Below are 15976 nucleotides of genomic sequence, written 5' to 3'. Positions count from 1 at the left end.
AGGAAGCTTAGCCAAATATTTTATCTTGTTCTTGTTCGGTGTGTGTGTGTGTAAAGGACACAATTTAGCTTTTTTACAAAGTTAGAGCCAGTCGATGCAGTTCTCAACGGAATTGCTTTTTAGTTCAAACGGTCGACTGTGCGATGAAATATTCTTAACTCTAATTACACTTTAAAAAAAAAAGTCAATTTTAAACTGAAACATCAGTTCCAGTCACATTTAATTCAGTGTTTACTTAATATCTCATAGGTTTTGCCACTTGTCTGTGTGCGAGCCCCCTGGTGTTTGGCAGCAGTAATGCAACAAAACTACATTCTTTAGCATCTCGTGAAAGGTCAACTCAGCTACTGTGTTTTGTATAAAGTATTAGCAGTAAGGTGTATAATACTGACACCTGCAGGGCTGAGATTGGCAGACATTTTTGAAGAAAAGTCAGTGATTTTTACACTGTCAGCATTTATAATAAAAAAACATAGTACCAGGTCAGGGGTCAAGATTGTTCAAAATTATTGATAATAATAAAAAGGAAAAACATTAAGTTAAATCTGAAGCAATTAATATGACTGGGACAACTAACTTAATCAGTATTTAATATTTTGTTGCACGTCATCTGAGGCTGTTCAGGGGAGGTTGTCGGTTTGGATCCCCACCTAGGACATAAGCTCAAACAGGATATATAAGGTTTAAGATTAATTCTATTCAATTGTTATGATAATTATTTTAGGGTTGAATGATCAGACAGATGTTTGACTTCATTCATATTGATTGTCTGGCATTGACTTCTTCATTAAAAAGGTAAAGCACGACAGCTGGGGTCACAATTGAAAAAAAAAAAATGAAATTTTCGAGGCCGTGAAATTTTATCTTTTTTTTTTTTTTTTTTTGAAAAAAGAAATTTTCAAGACCGTGAAATTTTATCGTGTCTTTTTTTTGCAAGTCAAGACTAAAAAAATTTTAAAAACTAAAAAAAGGGAAACTCATCAAGACTAAAAAAATTTTAAAAAACTAAAAAAAGGGAAACTCAACTCAGTCCAGGGATTAACTGGTGGAAATGTATCTCAGCCGAGGCGTCAGACTCTGGGGGTTTTATGTGCATCTCCCCTACAGTATATTCCTGTACGCCGTGTGGCTAGTACGGCTGACAGCGCCCATGTGCATTTTAGCGTCTACGTGTGCTCGCTGGCTCGCCGCAGTGGTGGGTGAATGAATCAACCAGGCGTGTGTGAAAACACTCCGTCTGGACTCCCTCCCTCTTTTTTTTTCTCTATTCTTTCTATCTCTGTTGCAGCACATAAACAAACTGCATGGTCGCTCCAATTCACACCAACACACACACACATTTACACACATGCGGAGCTGTGTTTTCTTCCCATGTACTGTCGCTTGAATTAGCACCTTCGTCAGTGCCAGGCAACACACACTCAGGAAGCGAGACCGAGGAAAGACGCACAGTTAACAGACATGGTGGTGATTATTCGGAGGGAACACACTGAGCATTCCAACTGTACCCACACACACACACACACACACACACACACAAACACAAACACCAAACCTCATTCTCAAGCTCCATGGCGGACTCTTGCTTTTGAAATTTTTAGACTACGGTTCATTTTCAAGTAAAAAAAAAAAAAAAAAAAAATCAAATGGGGTAAAAAAACCCAACAATTTTGTCCTTTTTTAAAACCAAACCTGCTCCTTATTTCAGGTTCTCATCTGTACAAAAACAACGTTCGATTGTACTCATACCGCAGGGAAACACAGTGCAAAATCTTTGACTAACGTCAACAGCAACACAGAGCATTGTCACAAATGTCGGTCAAATTATTAGGGGAGTTCAAGTTTTAGGTTTTTTTTTTTAAAGCGTGCCACTAGTCTGAAAACCCAAGCACTTCCTGATAAATCAGGCCACTCAACACTGGTCAAAATATCAGCAGCATCTTCCTGAAATAAAAAAAGAAGGGGCTAGTTGGGGATTGAGATTAACAATCATGCTAATATATATACGCGTTGATATTCATATCAGCCTGTGACGTCATCAGGCCGCTGTCAGAGAAGTGTTGATTGGATGAAGTGAAAGGAAAAGCAGAATGGGAAACAAAAGGAATGAAAAACAGTCGGATCTCTGTCTGCGTCCACTGACCTGCAGCACCGGCTGCTGCTTTTCACATACATTCAATATCAAAACAACAGTGTAGAAGAAGTATCACTCGACTATGGGGTTAACCCCCCCCCTCCCTCCCTCCCTCCCCAAGGAATGTCTGTGATTGATTTAGATTTAAAAAATGGGCCTCGCTGTCAGAAGACGGATTTGAAAACTTAAAAAAGCAAAATCGATCAGGCTGTAAAAAGTTGCAGAGGAATGAAGAGTTGAGAGGAGGGGGAGGGAGGGGGGTGGTAACCAACAATCTCCTCCTGTTTCCACCTTACAATGCCTTTTTTCTCTCCCTCTCCACCAGGAAAGAAATTAGAAAAAAAAACAAATGTTGACCAACGAAGGAGGGCAGACGGAGGACACAGATTAAAAAAGTTGTAAGAAAAGAAAACTGATCCCCCAGAAAAACACATCGGTGTCAGGGGGGAGTGAAAACTGTCATCGTGACGACAGGGCGGCCGCTCTTCTCTACTCTTCGTATTTTAACCCCCCCGTCCCCCGCCCACTCCACCCGTCTGTCAGTTTGTCCATCAAATCTGTCCACTCACTCAAAACAAAGTGCTGCTGTCTCCTCCCACTCCCTGCAGAGCGTCTGCTGGTGTGGCTCCGCCTCCCACCTCGTTACCGTTAGCAGCGGCAGCTACGGCATCCAGGGATGTGGGGTCGAAGCCTTGCTCCGCCCCCAGAGCGTCGGCCTCTATCTTCACACTGTCCGCCAGGAAGGCGGAGTAAGCCTCGCTGTCGGCCATCAGCAGTTTGAGCTTGGGGATCCAGCTCTTGCGGACGACGCGGCGGGCGTTGGTGCACATGTCGGCCGCTATGGCGTTCATCTCAGACTCCTTGAAGCTTGGTGCAAAGTTCTGGCAGTAGACTGTGGGGAAATTAAGGTGGGGAAATATTTAAAAAAATATTTTTGTATTCTCTAAGATTCAGTGAGGGAAAAAACATTTTTACATCACCTGGAGATGCTGACAGACAAAACAACAAAATGAAGAGTTAGTGGCAGACAATAATCACAATAAACAACACCTCTGAACCCGAGGCTCACCTTCACGATAACATCCACAACAACAGTCAACACAACCAAATTAACATTTTACACATCTGCACCGACAGCAGCCGACAAATGTGCGTGCGACTCACATTTGACAGCGTGCAGAACTCTGTTGTCCAGAGGTTTCCTGCTGGGGTCGTTAGTTGACGAGCGGATTCCCGTTCCACAGCTGTTAGCTAGAGTGCTCCTGAGCGAGGACGACAGAACGCGAGAGTCATCAACAATTATAAAATACAACAGTGATGTACACGTTTAACATATTTCAAATTTAGATTTCACAATCCGTGCGTGTCCCCAAATGCAGCTCGTACTCTGCATATCTTCAATGGAAAAGTCATGCCTTATATTATCTAATAAAGGAGCACTTGCTTTTTAAAGATGAGTTTCTCAGTTTATTTCTTCCTACTGCTCTGCTCCTTGCAAAAATATTACACATAAACAAACATTTTATATGAAAAGTAACATCACTGCAGCTTTCTTTCCATAATATACTGTATATTGAAATATAGTTTAGGAGTGTGGAGAAAATGTGACCATGACATCATCTGTGCCACTGAAAAAAAAATCCTTTGTCATTTTAACCTGTTTATTAGAAAGTTAATTAGAAATCTGTAGAGAAGTTTACAAACTTCATCAAAAACGAGGTTTAATAAATATTCCACTTAAAGGATCGATGCACTCAGAGCAGATATTGGCAGTTTGAATGATGCCTCCATATTTGAGGCAGACGGCCCAAACCGACCTGTCGAAGAAGGCAGCGAGCAGCCGTCGCAGCAACACTTTGTGGCGGGTGCCAGCGCTGACGTGGCAGTTCATGAGCTGGGCACGGGAGATGAAGACCGAGGTGCCGCTCACCAGCTCCAGCTTCTCTGCCGGGTCGCCCTCCTCGTACAGCTTTGGATGGCAGCGGTTTCCGATCTGGCTGATGAGCTCTGCGGGCAGCGATGCCAGGTCCTGTCGGGTTCTTCCGCCCCTGCCTCCCCGCCCGCCGCCTGTGTCCTGAGCCAAGTCTGGCAGAGCCTCCACTCTTTCTCCCACCACTGTGGAAGACGAAAGACTCATGAATTTGTTCATCCTGGAGTCTAGACTTAATGTAAAGTTTGAGTAATGCTACTAATGTGAGTATTGTTTTAAAGTGAAACCTCTCTCTAGTGTGAGAGCAACAAGCTAGCAAGGTGAACGGCACAACAATCGTTCCTTGACGATTATCTTGTTTTCATTAACGTCGTTTCTTGACGATTATCTTGTTTTCATTAACGTGGGAGGCCAAAAACGTTTGTGATACAATTGCCATTTCCAGTCCGGTCAAGCCCTAACAGGCAGCGCTGGCTGACCATGTCCCATTACGCATGTCTGCTGAAAACCCCCTGCAGCCAACAGCGATACTGAAGCCAGAACTGCATTTCTGAATGCATTTAAAAATGAGACTTACAGGGACGTCTATCTTAGAGAAAAGTTATTTTGGAATTACGGATCGATGAAGCCACAGATTTGCTGCCAGCCTGCTCTTAGCCAGCGCTAATGCACTGCAGACGATTCATAAGCCTAAAGCAGAGTCTGCAGATTTGAGTGATTTATCTCATTTCTCTGTCCTGAACCGGAGATGTTTACGTAAACAAAGTTTTCTCTCCTTAAGTCATTCCTTCAAAAAGGTAGAAAAAGTGAGACTTGTTTAACAAAACAAGAACTTTGTGGATGTGACCTTGAAATGAACTCCCACACAGAGATATTCCTCAGCTGTCAGAGCTTACCCGCTGCCCCCGCGTTCAGCATGCTGTACATGGTGTACATGTTGCAGATCTGTCTGTACTGCTCTTCGGCGCTGTCGTCGGCTATCTCGTCCTCTTCCTCCTCGTCGTGGTAGCTGATCGGCGAGTCGCTGGTGTACATGCTCAACGTACCCGGGCTGGTGCCCTCGGGGGTCCCGCCGTTCATGTTGTTGTTGTTGTTATGGTTACTGTTGTGGCCGGCTCCTCCCACTGAGGTAGCTCCGTTGTTGCCGCCGTTACCCATGGGACCATTGGCCGCCGTGAGCCCCCGTCCAGACGCGTCCTGGGTAGTGTTTGAGGAGGAGGACGAAGAAGAGGAAGAAGAGTAGCGTGCAGCCTTCCTGATGCCGCCTCCTCCGCCACCTCCTGTGCCCCCGCCTCCATCACGGTTTCCACCTTCCCATAGCCTCTTGGCCACGGGGGTGCAGACCACAGAGTAGGGAGAGCCCTCCTGTAAGGAGGAGAGGGAACACTGGGTTAGGCTGTGATTTTGATGTTTTCCCACAGTGTGTTTAAATAACGTGATACACATTGTTATTTAAAGACACTGTGGGGAAAACATTAGAGAAACAGGGCTGGATGGACAGTGGAAATATAGGATTTATTCTTTTAAATGCATCAGACAATTGAATCAGAAAAATTACACAAATGTAATATCATCAATTCTGAGGTGATCTAGCTGGGATTCAACCCTCACTCTGCATGGTCAGGCCACCTCTTATACATTTTACCCCACGATAAAGAACGCAACATTCAACTGAAATCACTGTACCGTAATACCACGCCACATGCAGGGCAAATTAATAGGTCAAAATTCTTTCCTCAATATTGCACATTTAAATTGAATTGAAAATGTTCAGTGTTCACCGATGCCACTCAGCCAAAAATGTGGCAGACTGTATAAATAGATCGCTGATGCTGAGTGCCCAGGCACATTGTGCATCAAAATCACTCGTTCTCTTTTGCTGACTCGGTAACTGCAGTGTGCCAAACCTCCTCCTCCTCTGCTTTTAACACAGTAGCACAGAAACAGTGGGCTGTGAGTTTGGCAGTTTGGGTTTCCATTCCTGAGCGCCTGCAGGTCAGCATCATCACAGTGTTAATCACTCGATCAGATTGGTGCCAGTCTCGGAAGCAACGGAGCGAGAAATCTAAATACATTATGTTGAAAAACATTTAGCAGGGATGTATGTTTCCCACTCAGTTAAAGAGATGTGTTTTTAAGATCATGTCCAAACAGTCTAAGCACAGTAAAATAAATTTGTCCCAAGAGGCAAAAAAAATCCCAGGGACAGAATTTTGTTAGAAAACTTTCCTAAAAAAAACTAGGTCCAGGTCCAAACTCTTCTGCTGTTGTGATGTATGTGCTGTCACAAAAAACACATTTCTTCAAACATCAAATCCCATGATGTGGAAATGAATATTTTTTGAAAAAACACATTTCTTCAAACTTCAAATCCCATGATGTGGAAATGAATATCTGGAATCACTAAATATGGGCTTCAATGATTGATAACAACTTACCAAAAACAAAGAAATTCACCGTCGTCACTTACAGATTCCTCACATACATAGCAGTTGACAGAGCTGTTTAATATTTTAAACGTAAAAGAAGAGTATATTTTAAGTCACAACGGTCACATTTTGTTAAAATAAAATATAATACAGCGCTTTGTGAACAGGCCTTCAAGTTATTACAACAAAAACCCAGGTGGACGTTAGTGGGAGTGAAGAATCCCTGACCGTCTCTCCACGCTCTACTTGTTTATGGTTATTAGACGGGGGCCTACCTGCTGCGGCTGCGGAGTGGGCTGAGGTGTGGTCCCGGTCTGTTCTGTTTTTACTTTGGACACCAGGGGAAGAGGCGTCACACACGAGGAAGGCCTTCCTGCAGCCGGGGCAACGACCGCGGCTCCGCCTCCTCCGTCACACACGAGGAAGGCCTTCGTTGGGGCAACGACCGCGGCTCCGCCTCCTCCCACCGTTTGAGTGACGGGGCTCTGGGGCTCCGAGGGCGGGGTCTCTTCTGCGTGGAGACCCTGGGAGTCACAGCTTGGAGATGAGACCTGTGGGATGAAGAGTGACAACGTCATTTCATTTAGATTTACAGTATTTACAGCATCATTTGAACCAAGGTCCGATGAGTCACTTTTGTCATGTATTGCGGAATCAAAACTGACATTTAAATCCCAGCGATCTACCAACACTAACGACGGCACAATTGATAAAAATGTCCTGATCAGATCAACTAAAAATAATATTTGAACTCCTAGAAACTCAGCCAACAACCAATCATCTGCCACAAAGCGTAAAGGGCAAGAATAAAATAAACACATCTAACATGGGATTGGACGGTGGACCTTTTTAGTACCACCAGAATTACATGTACACAATACAATATATATATTCATGAAAGTAAATATAAAACAGAAAAACTTTTTTTTTAATCCCACATCAAACAACTCTGTTTCTTTCATTTGTACTTAGAAAATCAAGTACACTGTATACTTGCAGTTTTGTTGTACTCAAGTACACTGTATACTTGCAGTTTTGAAAAACATCACAGGTACAAATCAGTCACATTTATATATAAAAGGCAGCAGTGTTGCTTCTTTAAAATCCGTGGCAGAAATGCATTATGATTGGTTGGGATCGGGCCAGAGTAACTGTCTGTACTTTCACAAAAAGCTCAAATGGCATCTCAGATGGTATTTCTTTTCCCTGAATTCAATCATTAAGGATTTCAGCCTCCAGTTTCACGACATACTTTAGATTCCTGGTGCTCGGTTAAGTACAGAGGTATGCATTAATGGACATTTTAGGCAAAACTATAAAAACACGGAGCAGCAGCTTGACAGCAGACATGTGTGGAGTGAAGTGAAAAGACTTTTCCCAGCCCATTTGTCTGCTGAACGGCCGCAGCCACGGCTCTAATGGCATGTTGTGTTTTTTTTTTACTGCTTACAAAAATCCAGGGTGTGAGGTTTCTCTATTTTCTCTTCTTATATTTTTTCCTGCCTATTCAGTGTACATTCCAGGAAATCAGGATTCCTCATTAATATGTAGATGTATGCAGCGAGGCACGCCAAATCTAATCAGACCTTCAGACACAAATAATGACAAAACACCATGAAGAATGTCACGCTGCAGACAGCTGTGAAAATTAACGCCCTCATGACTGATCCTTTTTGGCTCTTTGTGATTACAAGTCAGCAGGATTTTTTACGTAGCGTTTCTGACATCCGGGGTGTCATTACCTTGAGAAAAAACTCGGTGCCCTTCTCCATGATCTGCTGAATCTGGAGGAAGCCTGCCGTGTACATGAGCAGGAACTGGTCTCCAACATTCATGCTGAGGCGTCCCGTGTAGCAGAAGGCCAGGATCTGTTGGAAGCTCTGCGGCTGCACAGCGGGAGGTAGCTCTACCACCGAGCTCTTTCCATCAGCGTTAAACAGATCCCGGAAGTAGGAGCTGCTGGCTGCCAGAACAGCACGGTGGGCCTGAGGAGCAAATGGCAGGGAGGGATTAAGTAATGAAGGTGATTTGTTTGCACTTGTTTTTGGTTTGTGGCCATGACGTGTTTCCAACATGATAATTATCTTCCTTTAACTTATGGTGTATTTATAGATTTTTTTTATTCCTTCTCTGTATCTATCTGGTATTTATACCTTTGAATCTGCTCATGTCACAGTCCATAGTACTATAAGGTGGATATTTTCCAAAACACGGACAAATATGGACCAGAATAATCTCCAGAATAATTGCCCAGCTGCTGAATGCTAAACATATGGCAGCAGGTTGCAGTTTAAGGGGAGAAATTCCCCCCGTAATGTCCTAATTATACCTTGATTATTATTGGGTTACTGTTAGCAGCCATAATTAGAACACATTATGGCATTTGTCTCCCTACAGAATAAAAAAACAGAGCTGAGTTCAACTAATTTTAAAGTGGTTGCCGTGGTTAAAACAATAAATAACACAGATCTTTTACTCATATCTGCAAACACAGCCATGAGGATCAGTTCAATAGGTAAATCAATTCCTGCCTCATTTTGTTTTTACTTTAAGATCATTAAGTTACACAGAAATAATCTAGGGAACACCTTTGGCCAACAAGGAGCGCAATTCTGGGCAGGCAGCAGAGCAGAAAATATTGGCAAATATCCATCCAAAAAAAAAAAAGGTGATAAATAAAAGCAAAGCAGCTTTTTTTATTACACCACTAAAGAGAATACATTTTAAATAATTTGATTTGTACCTTGAAGGCGTGGCCTTTGACAACCACGGAGACATCACAGTAGAGGCCCTGCAGCCGCTGCTCGTTCAGACACTCCAGGACATTGTTGCCAAAATTGGGGATCGCCATCTGCAGCGTCTGAGCCATAACGCCCTGCCCAGCACCACAGGGTCTGCAGAAAAAAAAAAGAAAAAAGATGACAATAAAATACAAATTATAGACTTCATACCAGCAAACGCGCAACCAGGCTGAAGATCTTATGGTTTTTTTTAAATAATTTGGTAAAACCTTTCTTATGGGGTTTTTTTTTAAATAATTTGGTAAAACCTTCCTTATGGTTTTTTTTAAATAATTTGATAAAACCTTATACGCGACGAGCACAAAATTCAATGTGAATTCTATACGCGACAAGCACAAAATTCGACGTGAATTCAAATGACTCCGAGGAGACACTGTATCAAATGCATCCCTTACAACGACACGAGGCGGACGGTGAGTGGAGGATGTGGTCAACAGAAAGTTTAGATTTGCACAGATGACAAGGCAGAATAGAAAGTTACACCAGTTACTCGAGTGGTTTAATTAAATCTGGTGGAGTTGGTTGACTGCTGTGGACGTTTGCAGCTGTCATTTCGTCAGCTCTCTGTAATAACACAACTGCTGGCTGCTTACATAACTTTGTGTGTTGCGATGATGAGATCGTGCTCCCCGAGATGACTCACATGACCCATTTCTGTGGATGCACGCACTGCACAATTGCAATTTGTTGCCAAGTATGAACGTTGACTAATTTTAGTTTTTAACTATGGGGGACGATAACATATCTATATATATTAATATCTACAGGTCAAATAGCTGCCAGGGAGAAGCATTGACCTTTAAACAATTAAATAACAAGACTGTTTTGGTGCTGATGTATAGAAGTACAGTGCTCATATGGAGACTTGTGTAAACGGGGGCAGTGGAGGGCACAGAAATATTCTTTAAAAAAGGGTCAAAACACTTTTGCAGACCCAAATACTGCTCTACTGGAACACCGGGTCTTTGCAAAACTACTTCCTGCTTAAGACGTAATAAATAAAATAGGGCTGTCAACTGATTCAAAGACTTAATCGGATTAATCACAGCATAGCTGTAAATGAATCATGACTAATCATGGTTTAGTGGTGCGCCGTTTGTTTGTGCAGTGGCTAAAAAAAAAGTTGTGGAACACTGAGGTACGGTAGTTTGTTCAACTAAAAGATTATTGTGTCTCCATTTTTGTATGGGCTTCAGCAGAGGAAGCCTCTCAGATGGAAGATAAACACTTCATACTCAGTTTGAGTCACTCTGTTGTAGCAGACAGCCAAAATTACACAAATGGCTGTTGGAAGTAGAATTAAAAGACACAAAAGTCTTTTTTTTTTTTTTTTTTTTTTTTTTTAGTAAAGTGACAACAGCTTTAATTTTGTAGTTTGTTGCTCTTAATGGACTGCATTAACGTCAATGCTGACGTCAGGGATCGACTGCTTGTAGGGAATAAAGTGTGTATTAATGTGTACAGAACCAATCAGAAGTACTGTACATGTATGTTATTCACAGATGACTGAATGAACAGCACACGTGTCTCTTAGTTTTTTTTTTACATATTTAACACAGCGACTCACTGTGTTTCTCTTTAAAGACACAGTGATGATAATCATTCAGCCCATGGTGATGAATTAATTCTCCCTAATTTACTGAACCCATTCTAAGGAACTTATAATAGAAAATGCGTAGGCTGAGAAACAATACAATCACTGACCAGAAGGACTGACTGGGCAATGAATGCGTTTCCTTTTAAAATGAATTAATTTTACACAACATTTTGTATAGTTTTGGTCTTTTTAAAACACATCCTTTTTTTCTTCTTTTGAATCCCAGGATAAAATAAACCACGACAGTTTCTACGTCCCTTATTATAAGACACTGATGTAGTTGAACTTTGCTTTCTAAATTCTGCCTTCAAAGAGCAAATGAAAAACCCAATGTGACAATCATTGTCAGCTTGTGTAACACACAGCTGTCAAGGTCTCTCACAATTTTCAATTTTTAAATGTTTTTCTTTAAAGTGAATCTGCAGTTCACATGAAAATCTAAAACTGGTAAGTAAATGCAGGTAGGCATTTTTTTTCTAAATGTGACTTTAACTTTCACAATACAGGCTGGGATTCGTACCGTCAGCAGGATGCATGATGGGTCGGACAAAGAATTATTTCCAGATTGACCTTGCTCTTTGACCTCTTGGGACGTACATGAGATTTGACCGGTGTGTAAAAGAACGCCTGATGGAAGTCAAAGCTGCAGCAGTTTGTCTCTACGTTTCTAAAACAACTTCATTAGTTCCCTACATGACGCAGCAGGATGACGGATGGACTTTAACTCGGCATGAGGAGAACCGCCGTCAGACCGACGGTGGATCATTTTCTCTCTAATTGCCAACTCTGAACAATGGAACTTCTCCTTTACAGCAACGACACAGTAGGTTTGGTGAGAGGCTTCCAATTGTGAGCGTGAAGCGAAGTGATACGACGCTGTGTCGTGCACGCTCAGCTAAGCTACTCTGGTGAAAAATTAAAGTTTAAAAATGTTTGCTAAAAAAAAGTCTTAAAGACAAGAATGAAGGAAAGTCACTATCTCTGAAACACTGAAACATGTCTCAGAATTCACATCAGACAATGTTTCAACATTTGTACTGTATATCACACAAACTAGTTCCTATATATATCCGACTGTGTAGCTGCAGGGAAAAAAAAAACAAATCACTTGCAATAAGTAAATAATTAATTGTTGCTAATTAATTTGATATGCCGAGTGAACAAAACTAATTAAGCCACTGAGAACACTTTGTATAATGCAATCTAAGAAGGGCAACAGCATCGTTTTAATAACAATATTAAGTTTCACGAGAGACGTCTCTGAATTATTTTGCTAAAAATTCAATAATGACCTAACGTAACTAAGTCTTTGTTTGGCTGCCAGTTTATCCTGACACGGTGTTGTTGTGCTTTAACAGTCGTGTCAATGGAGGAAGAAATCAATAGGAATCACATTATTAGGATTATAATTCAATCCAGCAGCTCGCTGTGACAATTCTGTGAGTTACGGTTTGTTTGGTTTTTCCTAGGATTTGTTGACACAAACGACCTGATTTCCAACTAAAGAATATAGATATCACTCATGAGCAAAATAAAAATAATAATCAAACTATAGATTTAGGCTTTTGAATAAAGAGTTTTAGGGGGAAAAAGAAAAATGCAAAAAAATGCAGCGTCCACACTAACACGTGCAAACAGGTGGTAAAAATGCAGCGTCCACACTAACACGTGCAATCCCCGTGGCCTGGAGCAAGAAATTGAACCGACAAGTGTCCAAGTGGAACCTCTCAGCCACCAATGGAAGACGCCAGTGATTGTTTCCAGGTGTGGACACTTTCTCTCATATGAATAATAAACAGGCAGCTGCTACAGCAAAGGACTCTTCAGAAGAAGACAATCAGAAATGCAAACAAATAGAAGAAGAAGAAAGAAGAAGAAAAAAGGCAGGGACTTAACTTCAGCACCTACAATAGCAAGCTAGAAAACTTGGAAGTATTTTTAAAGCATTTTAAATGTATTTTTTAACAGCTAAGGGTAAAGAAATCCATGTTATCCAACTTGACTCAAACACGCGGTCCTTGGACCTTGAAGTCATCCAAGGACTCCTCGGGGCAGACGCCGTTTACTACTTTCAGGTCAAAAAGGTCAAAACAACTCCCATGAAACATGAAGGGCGGTTAATTCACACCACTTAACCTTTAACCTGCAGGGCCCGTGTGCCCCATTGTATTCTCTCTCCATGTCAAACTCTGTGTGCTTTTTAAATAGGATTAACAGACCAAAAACACTGTCCCAATGAGGCTGAAACCTCAGAAAAAAAACACAACAACATCTTTATAAAGTGTGTCACTATATAAAACATAGTGTGTGTTGCAGAATTCACTTTCTACTAACCTGAAGAGGCAGAAGAGGTAAGGTTTTCAAATAATTTCTGTAAAACAAATGAAGCTTAAACTGAGACCTAATGTGTACATTTTCATCCACTACTACTGGAGTACACCGTGTACACACCAGTACACAAACACATCCCTCCTTTTGTACATATTTTACACACTTAAAACAATTATTAGTCTATTGAAATCTTTGTTTTTCCAGTCTACTCAGTACATTTAAAAAAAGAAATGCAAATGTGTTCATGAAACTGTAAACAATGACAAAGGCTTTAACTATAACAGAATACCAAGATTTCCACATACTTTGTGTTTAAGGTGAGATTCTAACATGTAAAAAGAATCAGTGCAATAGAATGTTACTGTTTTATATATATTTTAAGAATTAAAAAAATCATCACAAATCTCAAAGTAAATCTTATCTTATCTTAATGTAACATCATACTACAAGTATTAACACATGAAGCAGGTGATTAATTCGGATGAAAACCAAGTTTTCACTTCACTTCATCGTACGCCATTATCGAACGATACTTTTCTCGTGATTTCAAAGGTAGCCTGTTAGCAGGTAGCAAACTAAAGCTAACTCCTGGCATCAAACATTTGACCAAAGCAAACAACTGACAAAACGTACCTTAAACAACACGGGACAAACACCAGCGTCTCCGAGTTCAAAGGGTATTTAAGGCCCCAAAAAACATGTGTTTTACCGATATTAAAAAACCCAAACTGCCGCTAAAAGTGTCGCCTCCGTGGAGCACAACCGGAGCTAAAACTCAAACAGCGATTATCGCCGCGTACAACACCAACAATAAATCATTTAAGCTCACGTTAAAGTCGTGCAGAGCTCTCGTCTCGCCAGCAGACGCGTCCGGGAAGAAGCAAATCCAGCGCCGCCACCTCCACCAGCAGCAGCAGCGGCACAGCAGAGCAGTCAGAGCAGGCAGACGGCGCACGGTGCCCCCGCTGCGTGCCAGCCTCGATGCCCGCTAGGATCCGGGGAGTCCTCGGTTGGCCCGGGCCGGTGTGTGCGTGCGTGCGCACAGCGACGGGACGGAGGAAACGAGGGAGGGACAAATGTCGAAGGGAGCGAGACGAGATACAGCTCTTCTGCCCCCAAGCAGGCACACTGTTAGCGACCAAGTATGAACCTCCGGGGGTCGGGGGGAGGCACAGAATGTACCCTAAAACATTTAAAGGAGATAAAACATCCAGCAGGTCCAACCCACGTCTTTTAAGGTTCTGTGTCGCGTCCGTAGAGACCGACCTTTTCCTTTCCCCTTTTTACCCCACCGCACACCAGCTACCAGACACGGGACAGACACGCGCTGCGTTTCCCCTCGTTTCAAAATGTCGCTACTGTGATATATCACGGCGAGTTATTTAATTATTTATAATCCCAAATATGTGCTTTATGAACCTGCAGCGGTTTGATTTAATTTAAGTAGGTTTTCACCGGAGGGGGAGGGGGGTTTAAATGAGTGCTTACAGCACAGGGCGAGTGGGGCAGACCATCCTTAGCCGACATCAACAGGTCATCCCGGGACACAAATGCGCCGCAACTGTGGGCGAGACAGACGAATGGATCCGGCATGGCGAGATGGGAGGAGGGGGGAGGAGGAGGGAGTGGGAGGCGGAGGGAAGGGGAGAGAAAGTGAAGAGGCTGGCTGTGAAATCTTTAACCCGTTTATTGACAAACAGCACAGTGCACGTTGTGTTTGTTTTGACAGAAACAGGTTTACGTGCGTTTTTGTTTGCTTAGAAAAAAATATGTTTTTTTTTTCTCTAAAAAAAAAAAAGGTTTAGAGAAAGTTGAGGAATGTCAGGAGGAGGAGCTGAAACTTATTAAGTGGCTCACCGAGGCAGGGGCGTAGCTGTTTATTTTCGGGCTCCACCTTGTTTGATAGCCCACCACTTATTCTGCAACTTTATGTGACAAGTATGTATATTTTTTTTTTTTTAAATAAAATAATAAGTGACTAAATGACTGAATCCCAGTAAGTAGATAAGTAATTTAAAAAAAGTTTAAGGAAGAGTTAAAATCTTTAAAACACCCTTCCTGTTGAAAACATGGGATTTGTCCCAACAACCCCATGCTAATTTCTTGGTTTCACCCATACTGTCCACAAGGGGGCGCTTCAAACACAATGTTTAACTCAGTTTTGTTTTTAAGCCAGAATTTTAGAATTTAAGGTGCACAATGCACTATTTTTTAATTTGTCATAAAAATTTGCACATAGCAATCGCTCATTAATTTTGATCGTTATAATCTCAGTCGTCTGCATTAACCTAATCATGGGCTTTAACACAACACTATCTGACATGATGTAGCATTACTTTTAAGTGTACGGAGGACATGCCGTGTCACTGCATGTATACCGGAGTCAAAGAACTCACTTTGTGAAAAGTTGCTTTGGGTTTTATCAATTAACTAATAACTACACTTGTCTCGTTTATTAGCACAAACTATTTTGTGCTAGCTTCTCGTCTTTTGCAGTCTGGACTGATTCTTTGCTTTTTACAGCAAATGTACGGTTTGTGTCATCGTGATCTTCATTTGGCCTCGTCTATAATACAAAGTTTTCAGCAGAGCTAACTGGCATTTACAAGGACTTTTGTCTACGTTTAAGTGATGTGTTTACACCTGCTAGTTTTTATGAAAACGTCTAACAATGCTGACGGATGGAGGAATTTTACTCCGTCTTGCTTCTACAGAACATTCCTTAAGCATTCCACTCCATCATTCCACTCTTTT

General features: G+C 41.8%; 1 protein-coding gene across 8 annotated transcripts in view; it reads right to left on the bottom strand.

Annotated features, from left to right (window-relative positions):
• Nucleotides 1-980: 980 nt before the first annotated feature.
• Nucleotides 981-15976, bottom strand: part of nacc1b (nucleus accumbens associated 1, BEN and BTB (POZ) domain containing b) — a 17499-nt gene continuing 2503 nt past the window's right edge. For 3 of the 8 annotated variants that reach the window (XM_017034908.2, XM_025058451.1, XM_008316530.3), the window contains exons 2-8: nucleotides 9237-9387; nucleotides 8236-8478; nucleotides 6769-7044; nucleotides 4961-5429; nucleotides 3952-4249; nucleotides 3299-3396; nucleotides 981-3026 (exon numbers count right to left, since the gene is read on the bottom strand). In XM_017034908.2, the coding sequence (XP_016890397.1) occupies nucleotides 2704-3026; nucleotides 3299-3396; nucleotides 3952-4249; nucleotides 4961-5429; nucleotides 6769-7044; nucleotides 8236-8478; nucleotides 9237-9362 (1833 nt within the window). In that variant the 5' untranslated portion in view covers nucleotides 9363-9387 and the 3' untranslated portion in view covers nucleotides 981-2703. Of the gene's footprint in view, nucleotides 3027-3298; nucleotides 3397-3951; nucleotides 4250-4960; nucleotides 5430-6768; nucleotides 7045-8235; nucleotides 8479-9236; nucleotides 9388-13855; nucleotides 14032-14051; nucleotides 14831-15976 lie in introns of those variants that run through there. The other 5 variants (XM_025058453.1, XM_025058452.1, XM_025058450.1 and 2 more) reach the window with 5 other exon arrangements.

This window comes from Cynoglossus semilaevis, chromosome 9 (genome assembly GCF_000523025.1).
Source record: "Cynoglossus semilaevis isolate Cse_v1.0 chromosome 9, Cse_v1.0, whole genome shotgun sequence".
NCBI classification, from domain to species: domain Eukaryota; kingdom Metazoa; phylum Chordata; class Actinopteri; order Pleuronectiformes; family Cynoglossidae; genus Cynoglossus; species Cynoglossus semilaevis.
Note: the sequence above shows the minus strand (reverse complement) of the source record. Positions and strands in the feature narration are given on the sequence as shown.